General features: G+C 32.6%; 1 protein-coding gene across 3 annotated transcripts; it reads left to right on the forward strand.

The window, feature by feature from the left end:
- The first annotated feature begins 979 nt into the window (after positions 1 to 979).
- Positions 980 to 14,934, forward strand: LOC111054202 (acanthoscurrin-2-like). 3 transcript variants are annotated; one of them, XM_039430087.1, is made up of 6 exons: positions 980 to 1,138; positions 7,111 to 7,270; positions 9,075 to 9,317; positions 11,229 to 11,330; positions 13,134 to 13,280; positions 14,699 to 14,934. In XM_039430087.1, exons 1-6 carry the CDS (start codon positions 1,133 to 1,135, stop codon positions 14,722 to 14,724), a joined length of 684 nt encoding a protein of 227 aa, XP_039286021.1. In that variant the 5' UTR covers positions 980 to 1,132; the 3' UTR covers positions 14,725 to 14,934. The 3 variants fall into 3 exon arrangements, with proteins under 3 accessions (XP_039286021.1, XP_039286023.1, XP_039286024.1); XM_039430089.1 differs by having other exon boundaries at positions 11,241 to 11,330; XM_039430090.1 differs by having other exon boundaries at positions 11,253 to 11,330.
- Positions 14,935 to 18,785: the final 3,851 nt, after the last annotated feature.

Below are 18,785 nucleotides of genomic sequence, written 5' to 3' on the forward strand. Positions count from 1 at the left end.
AACCCACATTCACCCACCCAATATCTTCCTTCTTCTTCCATTTTACTACATCTCGATATCCTCCATCCTCCTTTTACTGCTGGTCCATCTCCCTCTTCCCTTTTCCATCTTCTTCTTCTGCAGTGTCCGTTCTCCTTTTTTCTCTCGTTCTCAGTTTATCCTTCTCTTCTCCCAAATCTTCCCAATATCTTCCTCCTCCTTCTCCTTCATTCACCCGATATTCTTCTACTCCACGATATCCTCCATCCTTTTCAATCATAGTCCATCTCCCTCTCCCCTTTTTCCATCTTCTTCTTCTGCAGTGTCCGTTCTCCCTTTTTCTCTCGTTCTCAGTTTATCCTCCTCTCCTCCCAAACAATATCTTACTCCTCCTTCTTCATTCACCCGATATTCTTCTCCTTCTTCCTCTTCTACTCCACGATATCCTCCATCCTTCTCAATCATAGTCCTTCTCCCTCTCCTCTGCTCCAGCGTTCGTTATTCCTTCTTCTCCTCTTCCAATCCAGCTTCTCATTATGTCCTTCCTTTTCATCTACTAAATTTCATCATGTTCTTCTTCTTCTTCTTCTTCTTCTTCTTCTCCTACTTCTTCTCCTTCTTCTTCTCCTCCTCTCCCATCATCATCTTCATCTTCTCCTTCTCACATTGATACTTCACGATATCCTCCATCCTCCTTTCACTCATAGTCCTCCCCTCTCCTAACCACCCTTCCTCCTCTAGTTTCTCTCTCCTATTCTTCATCTTCTTCTCCAGTATCTTCATCCCTTCTTCTCTTATCCCCTGAATTTGTTTTTCTTCTCCACTCAATATCCTTCTCTTTCTCCCACTGATACTCCACGATATCCTCCATCCTCCTTTCACTCATAGTCCTCTACCCCCTTCCTCTCCTAGTTTCCCTCTCTTCTCCTCCATCTTCTTCCCAGCATCTTCATCCCTTCTTCTTCCATTGACTGGATTTGTCCTTCCAGCGTCTCGCGGCTTCATATTATAAAAGCCGGGTCGGGATCAACTTAAGGCATAATTCAGTTTCCATCAGCTGAGATAGGAGTGTGAATTTATTGTACAGTGGATATTTGGTTCTGTCAAAAACATTAGATCTAGGGTAGAGAGATAGTTCGTGAGCTATTCAGCCATGAAGGTGAGTCAAAAATTGAAATAAATTTATCTTATCTATCCGTCAATAGTAATTCATTCTAATTATTATAATCATCATCATCATCATCATCATCTTATGTGCAAGGATTAGTCGATTTCCTGTTTCGACCTACAAACAGCTTAATACAGTAGTTGTTGGAATTCAAGTAGATAAATTTAAATCTCATATAAAACATAAAATACATGAAGTAGTAATCTGTTATTGTCGTCTGTTACATGGTCTTCCAAATTGATCTTCTGCCTTATTTCAATACCTTCATGGGAAACCTTTTTCCAGCCGTTCTTTCCAAATGTTCCTTCCAATTATTATTTACTAGCAGGTAACCCGTGCTCCGCAAGGGTCTAATTGAGAACTTGACCTACTGAAATCTTGAAGAATTTAAAATACGCTAAAATCATCCTCGGTAAATTAAGAATCGATATACAAAATGTCAGGTTAATCAGTTGAGTAGTTGAGACGTGGTGATGCGTCATTTGTGAATTTCTAGCCAATTCTTTCCTTTATAATATAATTATTATGTGGCCTGTGTTCTGTGACGTTATGATGTGTCATTTGTGAATTTCTAGCCAATTCTTCCCTTTATAATATAATTATTATGTGGCCTGTGATCTGTATATGTCCTGTGACATCTTATCAGTATCATTGATACATAGGCTGCCAGCATTCGTATCAAAACTCCTGTATCGAAACATGAGCTTCCTGTATCGAAACACATATTGCTACGCATTGCTACCAGTGTATCAATTTCTCTATGAGCTTCCGTATACAAACACATTTTACAACAATGTATGCCGCATGAAATTGCATGTCCCATGAATGAAATTCGAACATCAGGCCTAATTCTGAAAAATCTAGAAGGAAAATTGAAATTTGTGTTTCGAGGTGCACGAAATTGATATTTTTAGAATCCATGTGCAAAATTTGGAGATCTAAATCATTCCCGTTTTTCCGGTATGCAATCCACAAGTTGACATGTTTTGATGCGAACAAACACAACCCTACTCTCTCTTATTATATTAGTAAATTCCTACAAGCACTTATGATTGAAAAGATCGGGAGAGATAGGAGAGCCCTTATCCATCTCTCTATCGAATTCAGATTGATTTCAGTTCGAAATGGCGTTCTTTTCTTATCACAAATTTATGTCCAGAAATATTTGTACCAATTTAGAGAGATCAAGTGGAGAATAGGAATGGAGGAATACATTCACTAATTATTAATTTGAATACAACATATCAAACTGAGAAGATTCTAAGGTGCTCAAAATTAGCAAAGTACCATCCAGGTTTTTGACAGTTCACTTTACAATACTTGGCAATCATCCAATTGATTACACTCATCATTTCTCATTTAGGATATAGTGTATTGAAATATGGGCTAAAATATACACTAAAGGAGGATTTTTTTATTTTTTCATCAAATTTTAGTTATGTTTCATGATTTTGAACCGCCTTGAGCTGAGAAGAAAGAGCTGTAGTACGAGATCTGATCATTCTGTCAAAAGTTATAAGTGTTTGAAGTTTTGATCCTTGACGTATCCTTATGATGTACCCCCCCCCCCTAGGAAATATTGAAATAAAATGCTTCTAACGGGTGATTCTCATATGAAATAACTCTCGTGAGATGATTTCAGCCGAAAAATGTATTTTTTTGTTAAGAAGGCCTTCAAAGGGTATTATAATGAAAAATTTGTATTTTGGCTGTAGGACATGATTTTCTATTTTTGGGTGTATTCCCGCTCCCACCACTACTAAATTCGAAAATTCCTAAGGAATCCTGTTTAGAATTAATTGTTCTCTCACGTGATTTGTGGCTTTTTATCTATACTAGAAAAATATCGAAGTTGTATAGGGTAGAAGTGGTAGATTTGCATAATTTTGTAAACCCCTTAAAAATACCCTTTTTTGAAAATTCGTAGCTCCAAAACAAAAAATGCTAGAGTCCTGCGCAATTTTATTAACTTTAATTTTGTAGAGAATGATTTTTCTTCGAAAACTCGAAGTTTTCGAGATTGAATGGAAAAATTGAAAAAAAGTCCGAAATTTTAGTGGTTTTGGGGGGTTTTGGGGGTGAAGCCGTCCTCTGGCGTGTCAGAAAATTTCAGATTCAAATTCAGCACCCCAAAATACATATAGAACCGTCGAGAAAAATTCTTTCGGGGCTGTTTCCTGAAAAACGACCATTTGACTGGACTAATAGATTTCTAGAATAGTATGCTGTGTAAACTTCAATGTGTAATAATTGAAATAACTGGAGGATATCAACCAGCTTTTCGCTTCCACAGTCATGAGCCCGTGTGAGGAGCCTTCTTCATACTGATTGTATATTTTTGTTGTACCATTGCTGTGAACGGAGAAGAATAAAACTAAATTTCATAATCACCAGCTCTTGTTTGAAGTGCAGTATGGCACGGAGAGAGTAATTGATAATTTTCTTGAATAATCAATTTTTTTGCATATTTATAATCATTTTAGTGATTATATATAATGATAGCAAGAGTTTCAAGATTATTGATGGTATCTTAATATTATTAAATACTAGAAGGAAACCCGTGCTTCGTAAGGATCCAATTAAAATCTTTGAGAAACTGGAATCTTGATGGATTTAAAAGAGACCTATAACCATTCTCAGTAAATTGATAATCTATATGCAAAATTCCAAGTTATTTATTTATTACATTTCCAACGGTATACACCAATTTCAAAAGAATACAAAAGTAACAAGATAAACAAAAATAATAAGACAAATATAAATATAAATATGAGATACATAACATAAAGTCAAATGAGTAACTTAGCAATCATTCAGAAGTATAACAACTATCCAATCCAGTAGTTCTGACGAGATGATGTGTCATTCGAGCATTTCCTATCCTGTACTTACTTGAGTATTATAAATACTTGATGAATTTATAAGTCAATTCTTTCCTTTATTATAGACTAGCAGGTAGCCCGTGCTCCGCAAGGATTCAATTAAAAACTTGACCTACTGAGATCTTGAAGAATTGAAAATAATCCCATAACCCCTCGGTTAATTAAGAATAGATATGCAGAATTCCAAGTCGATCAATCCAGTAGTTCAGACCTGATGGTGCGTCATTCGTGAATTTCCTATCCCATATTTGTATAAGCCAATTTCTTTCCTTTATTATATTATTGATAAAACACAGGGATCACTTTAGAGCTCTCAATAACTAGGCCTACTGATGTCTCAATTGATTACCTTTCATAACTGGATTACCGTACTAGTGTTGTAATATTCTTGATGATATCTCAATATTATTGAAGACTAGCAGGCAACCCTTGCTCCGCAATGGTCTATTTTAAAACTTGACAAACTGGAAACTGGACGTACTGGAATCTTGGAGTATTGAAAATGGGCCTATAACAATCCTCGGTTCATTAAGAACTCATATGCAAAATTACAAGTTAATCAGTCCAGTAGTTGAGACGTGATGATGCGTCAAACATAATTTTCCTATCCCGTACGTGTAAAGCCAGTTCTTTCCTTTATTATACTATAGATAAGACTATCAGACTACTATAGTGAGGTCCACGTTATAATGGCAGTGGCTAAAGATAGGAGAATAGCGATGCCGATTCTCTGCATTAATTAATTATATTTCTACACTATCAAACACATAATTGGCATCGTTGTGGAACTAGAAAAGGATAGTACCACCGGCTTTTTCGAATGATAGACAAGGATAGCAAAACCAAAGTTGATCAAATACTGTCATTATAACGTGGACCTCACTATATATCAGATTACACTCGAGCTTTCAACGACTACAGTATCACGGTTTTTCAGAACCAAATATTGCAATATTGCCAGATTCATAACTCCATAATTGTACTGTAATTATTCAAGATTGAATCCATACATCATTTCTAAGCTATTAGCTATTACTGAGAGTTTTTTCAGGAATAGAGGAGAAAAGATACTGAGAATAAATGTGATAGAAATTGGAGAATTGATAAAGAATGATATGTGAGAGAATGGCAGAATGCAGACGAGAGAAGAAGAGAAAGAAGAGAAAAAAGAAGAGTAAGTTAGAGAGAGAGTGAGTGAGAGAGATCAAGAGAGTGAGTGCAAGAGTATAAGATCAAGAGGGGGAGAGAGAAAGAGAGTGCGAGAGAAGGAGAGCAAGAAAGAGACAGAGAGCGAACGAGTGAAGGGATTGATTGATTGAGTACTTTATTTATGTAGATTACAATATATACACTGGTTTATACACTTATATACAATAGCTTACAATACAGCAAAATTATAGATGAATTTACAAAATATAAATTAAGAAAATAATTATTGAGCTGTATAAGATATGAAAAACAGCAATTTGAATAACTATAGATAAAATAGATAATATTGTAATGCATCTACATAAATTGGCGGAGCTTTGGACATATCAATGTCCATTCTTCGGAAAGGATATTCGAAGTATCCTTCCCACTAACTCTCTACCAAAAGGGGGAGAGAGTGTGTGAGAGAGAGAAAGAGAGAGAGAAACAAAGTAATGAAATTGGGAGAGAAAAAACTGGTAGAAGAGTATGATTATGATGTTGGCTTATAGTATCTGAACTTTGATCAAGATAATATTTTGTTTTAAAGGTGATGAAATTTTAGGAATATTGATGGTGATTTTATTTTCATGAATGGGATAGGGCCTTGTGTGTGAAGCAATAATTACATGTTCAAGAATAACCTTTTTGCAGTTCTACGAAATTCTCTTTGAAAGACTTATCATTCATCTATTTAGCCTATTAATCTATTCCCTATTAGGTCATCGTTATAATGACAGCGGAGAAAGATAGGAGAACAGCATTGCCGAGTCTCAGCCTTGCCATTCCAGTGAAATGTAAAATGGATTGCAAAAAATGTATTCCCTTTTTGTCTGATGGTTGATCTTGAATAATAGTCATAGACCCGGTTGCGCAAAAGCCGGTTAAATTCTAACCGTGATTAACTTCACAAGAACCAGAAAATGAGAGTCTCTCCCGTGTTATCGGATACTTACTTACTTACTCCTCAGATCCACAGGTCTTTACAACCCTTGGCCTCCCTCACACAGCCTCTCCATATGTCTCGATCCTCGGCCTGCTTCCTCCAGTTACGAACTCCAAGAGTCCTTAGATCGCGTTCCTGTTTCTTGGTCGACCTTTTCTTTCTTCTGTTATAATATTTCTTCTCCTTCCATATATTATATATTCATATATTATTATTATATAACATTATTATTATTACTGCATATGACGATGTTTAAATGAGAAATATTTCTTGGTATTCTTACATTGTTATATTTTTGAGCCATAGCATTTTATAAATATGGATAGAAACTTAATATGTTTGTTTTGTTTTTCATTGTAATATTGTACTGTTGTTTATGAGAAACAATGAATTCTATTCTACTCTATTCATTTCACCACTCTTCCATCTCCCATTCTCAACATATGCCCCATCCATCTCATTCTGCCAGCTTTTCTCGACCGCACAATGTCATCATTGTTTAAGAACTCATCTATTTCAAAGTTTTCTCTTCCTCCCCAGAGACCATTCTCAAAAACAGGGCCCACGATTCTTCTCACCACCTTTCTCTCAAAAACTCTCAGCTTTTACATATCTCCAGCAGTAAGCATCCATGTTTCCGATCCGCAACTCAACACAGGTTTTATCAATGCTTTGTATAATTGTAATTTTGTAGCTCTTGACAGCATCCGAGATTTGAACAACTTGATACTAGCATAGTATGCCCTATTTTCCGCAGATCAAACACTGCCATTATAACGTGAACCTCACTATAGGGAAAACAATCTGAGACCCATTGATGACTCGAATCATGTTCTCAGGTTCACGTTTATATCCACTGTATTTTTTACTTTATATGGATTGCAATATTCTTTCATCGAGTCCGAAGTTTGTTGTTTTGTAACCAAGATTTATTTTAATGTTCGCAGGTCCTTTGCTTGTCTATTGTGTTGGCGGTGGTTGTCAATGAAGTCTACGGTGGATTTGGAGGCGGTGGATACGGAGGCGGTGGATATGGAGGCGGAGGTGGTTGGAAGAGTGGCGGATTTGGCGGGGGTGGCTATGGAGGAGGCGGTAGGAGCTATGGAGGTGTGTAGAATACTTAGATTACAATATTATTGTTATGATATACAACGGTTTATTTTATTTACCAATCACTTGATAATGGAGTTATATAGCCGAGACATGTTGTGAGTAAAAAAAATTAGAAAGGGTACTTAGGTTTTTATTTTTATTCATATTTGAGAGTAGCTCTAAGGGAAACAAATTAATACAATTATTTATCATTATGTTGTCACATTATTTCCCCCATAACAGCATAACTTCATCTTCAATTAAAACGCTTAGACTTCATGAATTGATCTTTGGATGTCAATTTTTAGATTGGAGCAAGTTAGTCTATACTGTAATATTGATAGGATCTAGTTAGTTAGTATGTTTGATTGGTTCAATCTAGAATAACAATTATGTAGTTATAGCAATATTCATTGACAAGTCACCAATCAAGTGAGTGTAACTCAAAATATGATGTAATTTTCTTCTTCTTCTTCTTCTTCTTCTTCTTCTTCTTCTTCTTTGGCTGTGCCTTATCCCATTTAAATGGGGTCGGCATTCCTTCCTCTTAGTCTGCCTCTCCACAAAGCCCTATCCAATGCTTCCTCTCTCCTCCAACCACTCTCCCGCAAGTCAGCCGCTATTAAAAATATGATATAATAAATAGAATAAATATGAATAATAAATTGAGTTCACGAAGCTTACCTACCTAGTGAGATTCGCAACAATGAATAATAAATAGATAATAAAAAATTTCACAAAACTTTTATTTGAGATTGACGTGTTATGAGTCAGCACCTGATGAACATTGGTTTGCTAGCGTTGTCTGTCTTCAGACAAAGCAGCTTTATCCTTTTCTAGTACCAAATTGTTGCTAAATCGTTTGTATGTTGTGAACAAAAAGAGCTATGAAAAATCTGAATCGTAAAAATTTATTATGAATAAAAATCTCAATTTATTGTGATAATTCATTATCAAACCATGAGAAGATGTAGGCCTACTGTATCTCTTATTATGTGAATAAAATATATTTGAGATAGAATTGATGAGAATCATCAATCACTATTCGATTAAATATATTCATTTATCCATTTATGAATACATGGAAGCAGACCGGATTTTTCCTAAAAATAGCTTCCCTAACACATAAATTACAATGCTTCATTATAAATATTTAAGTATATAAAGATGTAATACAATTAATTAAAATTGAAATGCTATTGGAAATTAGAATATTTTGAAAAAAAGAAATATGTAGAATAAAACTACATTACTACAAGTTGCAATACTACAACAAATTTAGATTAAAGACAAGAAAAAAATCCTTTCAAATGAAGTAGATATCAAGCTACAGTAGGTGAATTGCATGCTCAACTGTATTGAAGACAATCATTATTGAACAATGCTTGTTGACGGTACATATTACTCCATAATACCTCAGAAAACCTTGATTATTTCCAAGGAATAAGATGAGTCCCAGTTATTCACTGTAAAAGCAGTCGAAATGGCAACAACGCGTTCCTATAATTTCCACTGAATCGTGAAAACCTGAATCTCAGTACACTTGCATATATAAGACTATTGTTCCCAGGTTGAATTGAAATTGAGATTCAGAGTTTGAGGCTCGACTTTTATTCATATAGATATAGATTTGTTTATAATTTTTTAAACAATATAAGCTCATTCGCTCATTCAAGCTTGTTGGTCTTTCTCTCTTGAAATTTGAATTGCATATCCTTATATATTTTTTTATTTTTTGAGTTGAATTAAATCTCAAATCAATCGAATGATGATCTTAAATCAATCAAATTATAAATATTTTAATTTTGTAAAATTCTAGGAGGCGGCTGGAGCAGCGGAGGTAGCGGCTGGAGTAGCGGAGGTGGAGGCTGGAAAAGCGGAGGCGGTTACGGAGGCGGTTATGGAGGCGGTAGCGGCTGGAAGAGCAGCCTAGGCGGTTTCGGGGGCGGCAGTGGTTGGAAGAGCGGTTTTGGAGGCGGCGGATATAGCGGAGGCGGTGGATACAGCAGTGGATGGAAGCCTAGTTTCGGAAAGAGTTTGGGTGGATGGAGCGGAAGTAGCGGTGAATATTTTTATAATTACTAATTAAAATCAAACTTTATTCTTTATTCATTCATACAATAAGTACATCATCAAAATGATAGGGAGAAAAAAATAAGGTAACCTTGTGCTATTCCTCTACCAAATTTAGATAAGGTTACACATAGTCCGAAATAGGTTAAGTCTTGTAGTTGATGTTTACTTCACTAAATTTTCAGTCCTTAATTATTTTTACAACGTAGATTTTCAAATCTCGATGCTTTAAACACAATTATATTGTAGACTCCAATATAGTATTATGAATAAAGATATTGAGCTGTACTTGAGAAAAAAGGAATAATTTCACAAGCTTGAAGCAGCGGTACCTACTTATCAACTATAACTTCCCATAATTCAAATGATTTATTATGTGTTTACAGTAAATAACTCTGTATTAGGATGATAAAACCACTAAACTTTTGATAACCTAGATGCTTCCTTTTAGATGCTTCAAAATCAAACATAGAAGAAATATTTCACATTATAAACTTATAAATTGAGTTTAATTTAACATCAACATTCACTCTACAAACTTAATCAAGCTTAAATAGGTACGTGTGATTATATTGAGTGGTTAATATGAAATCAAGGCATCCATCACATGGAATTCAAATCAAATTTATCTCCATTCGAAAAAACAGATCACAAACAAAAATATGAATCAAATTAATTGCAAAATTAGCATCTGCAAAGAAAGAATTCGTTCAATATTTAAGAATTCTTCTTCCTCGACTCAATTATCCATTCGATATTATCTCTTCTAATTGGTAGAGGAATATAATTTTATTCTATCAATTCATTCGTTTATTATTGCACTACACTACACATTCCTCACACTTGAATTTTTTCTATAAACTCTTCAAATTTGTCTAAATTTTGAAAATCGAAAAACAAGAATCAGGTAGAAAGTCAATTGGATTGAATAAATATAGAAATAAGAACAACTTAGTACCCAACTTTTTTCATAAACACTACAGTACTTACTATAGTGAGGCCCACGTTATAATGGCAGTGTTCGATTAGCAATTGCATTGCTATCCTTGTCTATTATCCAACAAAGCCGATAACACTATCTCTCTCTCTCGCTTTGCTCTGTTGCCAGATCATTTTTCAACAATGTAGAAATGTAATTGATCAACAAAATATTCAACCATGATTATGAAATCATTGAAAAATATAATTTGTTGGTTGATAAAATATAATTGATTATTTTTAACGAGGATGAATAGTTAATATTACATCAATAAACCTGTACCAGTTACCGTCTATAGAAGGCATTGACAAGACAGAGCATCGGCAATGCTGTTCTCCTATCTTTCTCCACTGCCATTATAATGTGGACCTTACTATAGTTCCAACATCTATGCCGTTTTCATGCTAGAAGTGTTTATGTGAAAATGTTTAAAAAGGATACTATGTAGTAACTATTTCTATATCAATTAAACAATTCGAGTAGCCCTATTAAAACACTTCATTGGAAAATAATATTTAGCAACCAGGAATTGTACTTCAATTAGATTTATTAGGATTGAATTACCGTAATGCCCAATTTACCAGAACTTTTGGGTTTTAAGCCTGTTGTTCCTTACCCAATCATTCATAGTTGAGAATAATATTTATTAATTTATTTATCGTTTACAATCAACTCAAGGACAAAGAAACAGACTACAGTCCAAAACTTCTTGTATCTATCTATCAATGTATGTAGGTTATATAAATAAATAAATTTAATAAAACAGCGACTAATCAATTTATTATAATTTGTAGGAACTTTAAAATTGATTAGTGATGTTCTCATATAGGCTATTAGTGCATTGTCGTTGCAGTCTGTCTATCTGTATTGAAAGTTTGGGAAATAGAATATGATTAATTTGATTATTTGTGAATATTCTAGGTGGATATGGAGGTGGATATGGAGGTGGATATGGAGGTGGATACGGAGGTGGGCATGGAGGTGGAGCCCCTATCATAAAGATCATCAAGGTTAGCAGCGGAGGTAAGTGATCATCAATTTTTATAATATTTATAATTCATTTTCATTTATTTATTAATTTTATTCAACGACAGAATTAATAGAATAGAATATTTTCTTTATTCAACTCAACAAAACGAAACATCATGCAGTTGAATTATTGTCACTAAATCTAATATTATAATACACATTATAAATGAGTAGCCAAAAAATACAATATAAATGTAACATATTTGAGTCAAAACAATGTATCATTCATCACATGATAAAATACAATACCTACAAACTAGTCAAATACTAAAATCAAAGTGCAATACTTAGTGGAAGAGAAAACAGGCATAGCCTCACTATTTCTAACATACCTAATATTGTAAAAAAAATATAGTCCGCATTTCCAGGTTATGTCCAAATGTCTGTTCATGCTAAAGGTTTCTCCACTCCAAGAAAATCGTGTTCGATTATTAAAATTTTCCAATGATTATCATCTACTAGATCAACTTAAATAAATATAGTATTGAATATTAAGTTTTATTCTTTATTTTGTGAATTTAAATTTTGTTTCATGTTTTTACGAAAGTTTTACTATCAATCTATCAAAATTTAAAATATTGTTTGTTTTATTCTTATCTATATTCTCAGATTGTGATTTGGTGTAGAAAATTGAAATGGACATAATCTATGTAATATTTGGACAATTTGAGACTAAATTAGGAAATTGAAGAAGTTTTGGGCAATAGCCTGTTTTTTCTTTTCCGATCATTGTATTGTTTGTGCTAACCTAATAAATAGATAAATATAGCTAATAACTTGCCTCAAACTCCATAACTAGAGTCCTTATAGGACGTAATCTACATAAAAAATTGCATGAAATTAAAAGTAATCTATTATATTATATAAAAGTGCAATTCAAATCCCACTGAGTCTCCAACATTTGCTTATCTCAATAATATCAAGTTACCTACATGTACTGTATGATTGTAGATGGTAAGCCTCTCCAGAAAATAAAATGGATTCTTATCAGGTGTCTGTCAAGTGCTTTATCAGGACAGTTCAAAAGTGTCTGTGACTAGTGATCGATAGTAATGATAGTTTTTTATTGTTTGGATGAACTAATATGATAGTATTCAACCATTCTAATTCATTCATTCATCAGCTAATAGTGATATACATGTTGGATTCAAAACAGACCGATTCATTCACAAATGAAGAAACAATTATGAAATTAATAGGTAATGAATATACAATGGAAAATAAAAATGCACTAGACGGAGTTGTGAATTTTTCCCCACATAGACGAATCTTTTCTTGAGAGTTTAATATTATTAGAGGAATATTAATATTATTAGAGATATTAGTATGTAGAGAAACTAGAGTAGAGTCTTAGTAACCCTGTACTTTTTTCAGTTTTTGTTACTTACCGAAAATACCTATTTAGTGGACGTTTGTTTTGTAAAATGAATGAAACATCATGGAAAATGATTTATGTAGGAAAGCATTGTGCACTATTTATTCAGTAATAATTCAGTTACTAAATTTCTGAAATCATAATAAATGTACTGAAAATTTTGTGAAGTGAACAACTACCTACAAGACTTGACCATTTCGGACTATGTTTAATCTTATCTAAATTTGGGAGAAGAATAGCACAATCTTTCCTTATTTTTTCTCTCCCTATAATTTCAATGATGTATTGTATGATCAATAAAGAGAATGATACAATTTGAATGCATTCTATGACAATATTGAGATAAATCATGCTCATGTTCTATGATTTAACCGCTGATTAATTGATTGAAAATGTTTAAAAAATGATAAATTTCTTGTCAGGAGGTGGATACGGAGGTGGAGGCTACGGAGGAGGCTACAGCGGAGGTCACGGAGGAGGTTGGAAGTCGTCGGGAGGTTTCGGAGGAGGAAGCTATGGAGGTGGTTACGGAGGAGGTAGCAGTTATGGAGGCGGTGGATGGAAGTCAGGTACAGTAAAATTACAATAAAAATTGAAAACCAAGAAATGACAAAAAATATAAGCTAGAAATTAACCATTTCATGAGAGTATTTGGCTTTATTCAATTATAGAAAAACACCAGTACCCTCTGGTATTTGATGAAACACGACTAATTTCGAGTACTCATGCCACTTTCAAGAGTCATAAAAATCACACTTGAAAATGACATAAGCGCTTGAAACTAGACGTGTTTTATAGAATAAAACTAGGGCTCTTGTGATTTTCTATAATTGAACATTCTAATAGCCCTGTTAGAATACTTTATTATGGTAAAAACACCGGAATGTTCTCAAAAATATAACTTTTATTGTAAAATAACAAACATCTTTCAAACTTTGTTATGATTCTATTTATATGGATAAACAATTTGAAGAAGAAATCACAAATTTCCAAGACTACTGCTGTAGGCCTACTTTAAAAAACAATAAAAACTCGACTGTCAAGTAATGTTGGACATTTTTCTGTGTATAATTTATATAATGTCTCTTCTAGCAAAATGTTTTGAAGGGAATAGCTTCTCTCATGAAATATAAGGATTTGGGAAAGTAATTGACTACACAGATAGAATAGGATAGATACTTTGAAGAAGGTAGATAAATATGATGGAGTTAGACTTGATGTTGATTCCAAATGAGAATATTATTATATAAATAATATTAATTTATTGTTGGAAAGAATATATAGAACACGACGTTATTTGAACAAACCTTTCCATTTGGCAAGTCTTTATTCAAGTAGATAAATCTAATACATGGTATATTATTCCGATATTTATTTCATTCAATGACAAAAATAAGTAGTGGAAGAAAAACAGACATAGTCCTTACTATTTCTATCACAAATATTTATGTAGAAATATAAAATAAAACTAAGGAAAATTTCATCAAGAGTTGAAAAATATAATAGATTAGAATAGAATAAAAAATATAAGAAAGAGATAGTCGTAATCATTCCCATACTCAAGTGTTTAGAAAGTATTTATGGATCTGTGGAATATAGTAGTAAGATAAAATATGTTTTAAAGTGGCTGGAAGCTCACTCTTCAATAATAGAAAACTACTTTGAGAATTATATTATATTGAGTACCAATCTTTTGATCTCTCAAATATTTGACAATATTTGCAAGTTTTGATTAAGACATTTTTAAGTAACTACACTTTGAAAATTTGCTTAAGCTATTTAAAAAAATAAGTCGAATGAATTACACTCTTTACCATACTCAAGAGACCAATTAGTGATATACTTGTAAAGTCGTTGAGTCCTTATATTTCTACTAGTGTTGGCACATTTCATCGTTTATTGTACACCGATTATCCTATGTTTGTTTCTCTCCGCTTTTGTTCTGTTGATTTTTCAAAAATAACCAAACAATTTTTATTTATTTCAGGAGGTGGTGGAGGTGGTTGGTGGTAGAAGCCCACGAACAAAAACCAAAAAAAGAAATCACCAAATATTTTTCAACCCACATCATCATCACTCGCCATTTTTTTACAATGATTTTAATCGATAACATTTCCACTGACAAAATCCAGAGACATGTGATTATTAGAAGGAGCTATCAATAGTGATAGAATTTGTGATTATTTTTGTACAGTGTAAATTAAAGCGGATATTTTTACAAAATGTCAATTTTATTTTCCCTTCTTTCCAATTTCAACTGGTTGATATTCCCACAATAAATTTGAGTTTCTATATCATTAATGGTTGGATTCCATAGTAAAGAGTTAACTACCGTAGTACAATAATTGATGATATATATACAGCAATTTTCTTAATTTATTTGAACTCTGTAAAGCTGCGTTTACACCAAAGTTATGAACAAAATGTTAATAACCTAATCCTTATGGATTCTATATTAGATTGAACATAGCTTATCATACATATGACGAACATATGTGTTTGTCAAGTTCCGTTCAATCTAATAGAATCTATAAGGATCATGTTACTAACATTTTTTTAATAACTTCGGTGTAGACCCAGATTAAGTTTTCAGACCAACTTTTGATGCGTATTCAAATTATAATTATAATTAGAATTAGAATTATCTATTCAAGTAAGCCACAATACATTCTGGTTTATACACGAATTTACAATAAGTTACAGTACATAGCAGCTAATTATGCAACAAATTTCACATATTATGGAAACTTATTAATTACAATGAAGATTGAATGCAACATTAGAATATTGATAATATATAGTATTGTAATGTAACTACATAGATCAGCGGTGTTTCAAATGAACATTATATTATTGAAAGTCTATACTTTTGATTTTTTAGAAATAGTTTCATGATGACATACCGTAATATTTATCGTAATAAGTTAGGAGCATTGTAGCAGCAGGTTTAAAAATATGTGATACTTAACTTTCATCAACAGTTGAAGACACTTCAAGGTAGAATGTTATAAGCAGTCGAATGTAATATTGAGAAAAGAAAATACTGGAATCAACTCAAACTTACCGTACAAACTATAATAAAGCCTTATTCTTGGGTATGATTTAAAAACATGACATATTTATGATATGAATCACTTATTTCTATATATTTCTTCTATTTTTATTCATTTATTCATATGGTTTTTATCGGCAGAGAGATCCTTTCGGATGTTCTGCCTTTCCGTATTACCCAATGTCATTTCCTAACAACACTCAAGTTTATATAGGTTATTATATATTGGGTTCTTCATGTGTTTTCTCACTAAAAATTTGCACTATATAGTTCTAGTACCTATATAAAATATAGGTACTAGGGAACGTGAAAATACAATCTTAAAAATAAAATATATAGAAAATCCATAAAATCTGGCGAAGAGGCAAACAGATACAATATAAATACAAATAGGAGAAAATAGAGAAATATCATCATAACTTGAAACTTCCCAAGTTTCATCTTCTCTACTATACCGGAACTGAAAATATAAGTATTATTGGTGATCTCTCAAATTTGCAATGCAGGCCCTACGGAAATAAAAAAGTGAAATTTCTCTCCTGTGATGCAAAATAACATTAGCAGTAGAAAGTGAACTTGGCATCATGAATTTAATTCAAATTCGAGTAGTCAATTTGAAAACAATAGGCAGTTAAACTTTTTATTACAACCGATGTGCTTCTTTTTATGGCAACTCACTCTCCTTTCATGGAAGATTTTCTGCATTTCCAAATTCAAATCAACCTTATTACAACAATCCAAGACTTGGAAAAAACAGAGACGCATTGTAATCTTTACTTGAAGGTAATAGTAAACAAGATTTGGCCTTCCTCAATCTTAGACTGCATAATCTTGAAAACAAAGATTACTTTATCTTCCACTAGGTAATCTCAGTAACAAAACACTCCAACTTGAAATTGAAACATATAAAAAGGAAATTGAGGTTTCGGTTTGTTTCCGATTGAAATTATTATGATGGATACATGAAGGATAACTATAGTGAAAGTGAATTACATAAGCGGAAGAAAGCATAAATTTGTTCTTTAAAGGAGATAGAAATGGATGAAAATAATGTAGTTGACAACAAACTAATCTTTCATGGAAATGACAATGAGAGAATAACTTCTTGTGGACAATAGATTTATGGAGATGCAGCTTCAAATTCTGACTATTTTTGACCGAACGAAGTGAGGTCCAAGATTCAAGTCGACGTTTGGCATTTCTCTTAATGTTTAAATGTTTATATATTTATAAATGTTGCGCATTTACGGCGAAACGCGGTAATAGATTTTCATGAAATTTGACAGGTATGTTCCTTATTAAATTGCGCGTCGACGTACCGTATATACAAGGTTTTTGGAAATTTCGCATTTCAAGGATAATATAAAAGGAAAAAGGAGCCTCCTTCATACGTCAATATTAGAGTGAAAATCAGACTATAGAATTATTCATCATAAATCAGCTGACAAGTGATTACACAGATGTGTGGAGAAGCCAGTCTATTACTGTATTTGTATAAGGTCTATAGTTTCAATCAAAGACATTAAAGAGGTATGCATCTTTAAGCTGGGTTTACATCAAAGTTATTACAATGGTTATAACTTAATCCTTATAGATTCTATTAGATTGAACGGAAGTTGACAAACACATATGTTCATCATGTGTACGGTATGATAAGTTTTGATCAATCTAATATAATCTAAAAGGATTGAGTTATTAAAATTTTTTAAATAAATTTGGTCCAATCGCAGCTTTAAGGTCTTTGGTTTCAATATTTTGTTTTGCAGTCATGGTATTATCATGGTGTTATGCGTGCCCATCAGTATCAATATTCTCACATTCGAAAAAACTAATTTAATAGGTGAATAAAAATAAACAAATGAACCAAATAATGCTGGAGAAATTATAGAATTTTTGATTCTAAAAAATTAATTTTCATCAGATAGAAAGCTAGATCATCACGGAACTGGATGAATTATATCATTTGGAATACAAATTCAAACGTGAACTGAGTGTGTTAACATTTAAAACAGTTGATATCTGGTACTTGTGGATGAGAATACTGCGTGAGGTCTACTGTTCCCAGAACTACTAGTTAGATAATTGTATGACTCGGACAAAAATAGATTTGATTGAATCTAAATGTGATATTACATTATTGTGTATTGCTCTCTAGATTGTTGAGTTTACTACTTCTGCCAAATTGATAATAATTATTATTGAATCATCAATAATTTCTAAAAGAAATATTCCAATTTATTATTTAACGAAAATTCTAAATAATAATAATCCTAATTATAATATCAATTAGCATTTGAATAAATGCATTCTCTATTTAATTCCATCTGTAACCAGAAATATTCTAATTATGGAGTACATTTTTCCCTTTTCTGTGAAAACTATATTGGGATTATATTTTTGTATCTAAATGAAAGCATAGAAAAGAGATGGCATGAGAAGATATCCATGGTATAGTTCATCTATGTTCCAAATTTCAAGCCAATTTTTTGTCACTCAAGACGATTACTGTCGACTACTGTCTATTATTACTATTTTGTTGGGGTGAGAGTGTAAAAACGGCGCAGTATGAGAGACTACCAGAGTCACATAGCTTCACCAAAAACACCTACAAGTACCGTACTATTGGCTCAAGTTGACATTGGAATTTGCAACATAAACGCCCTATACCATAGCATATATCTTCTTATGCTATCTTTTTTTCGTGATAAAAGTAAACTGAAATCTCAAGGAATAATATACCGGCTATTATGGGAAAGATCAAATGAGTTCTATGTTGAAAATCTTGTATTCATTTATCTATGTATACATACATATAGTGTTACAATTAAATTTTATAGGTACGTTGTATTATCGAAGCAGTTTTATATTCTTCATGATTATGTTGGATGATGAAGAAAATTGTTGATCATCAAGGAAAACAAAATGATCAATTATTTTATTTTAGCAATTATTGTGATAACCGAATGAATATCAATCTTGAATATAACTGTTCAACCTGTTTTTCTACATAAAACGATAAAAA

Source organism: Nilaparvata lugens, chromosome 6 (assembly GCF_014356525.2).
Source record: "Nilaparvata lugens isolate BPH chromosome 6, ASM1435652v1, whole genome shotgun sequence".
Taxonomy (NCBI): domain Eukaryota; kingdom Metazoa; phylum Arthropoda; class Insecta; order Hemiptera; family Delphacidae; genus Nilaparvata; species Nilaparvata lugens.

Coding starts and splice junctions, on each gene's coding strand:
- LOC111054202 (XM_039430087.1), top strand. Junction 7,271..9,074: donor AGGCGGTAGGAGCTATGGAG/GTGTGTAGAATA, acceptor GTAAAATTCTAG/GAGGCGGCTGGAGCAGCGGA. Junction 9,318..11,228: donor TGGATGGAGCGGAAGTAGCG/GTGAATATTTTT, acceptor TGAATATTCTAG/GTGGATATGGAGGTGGATAT.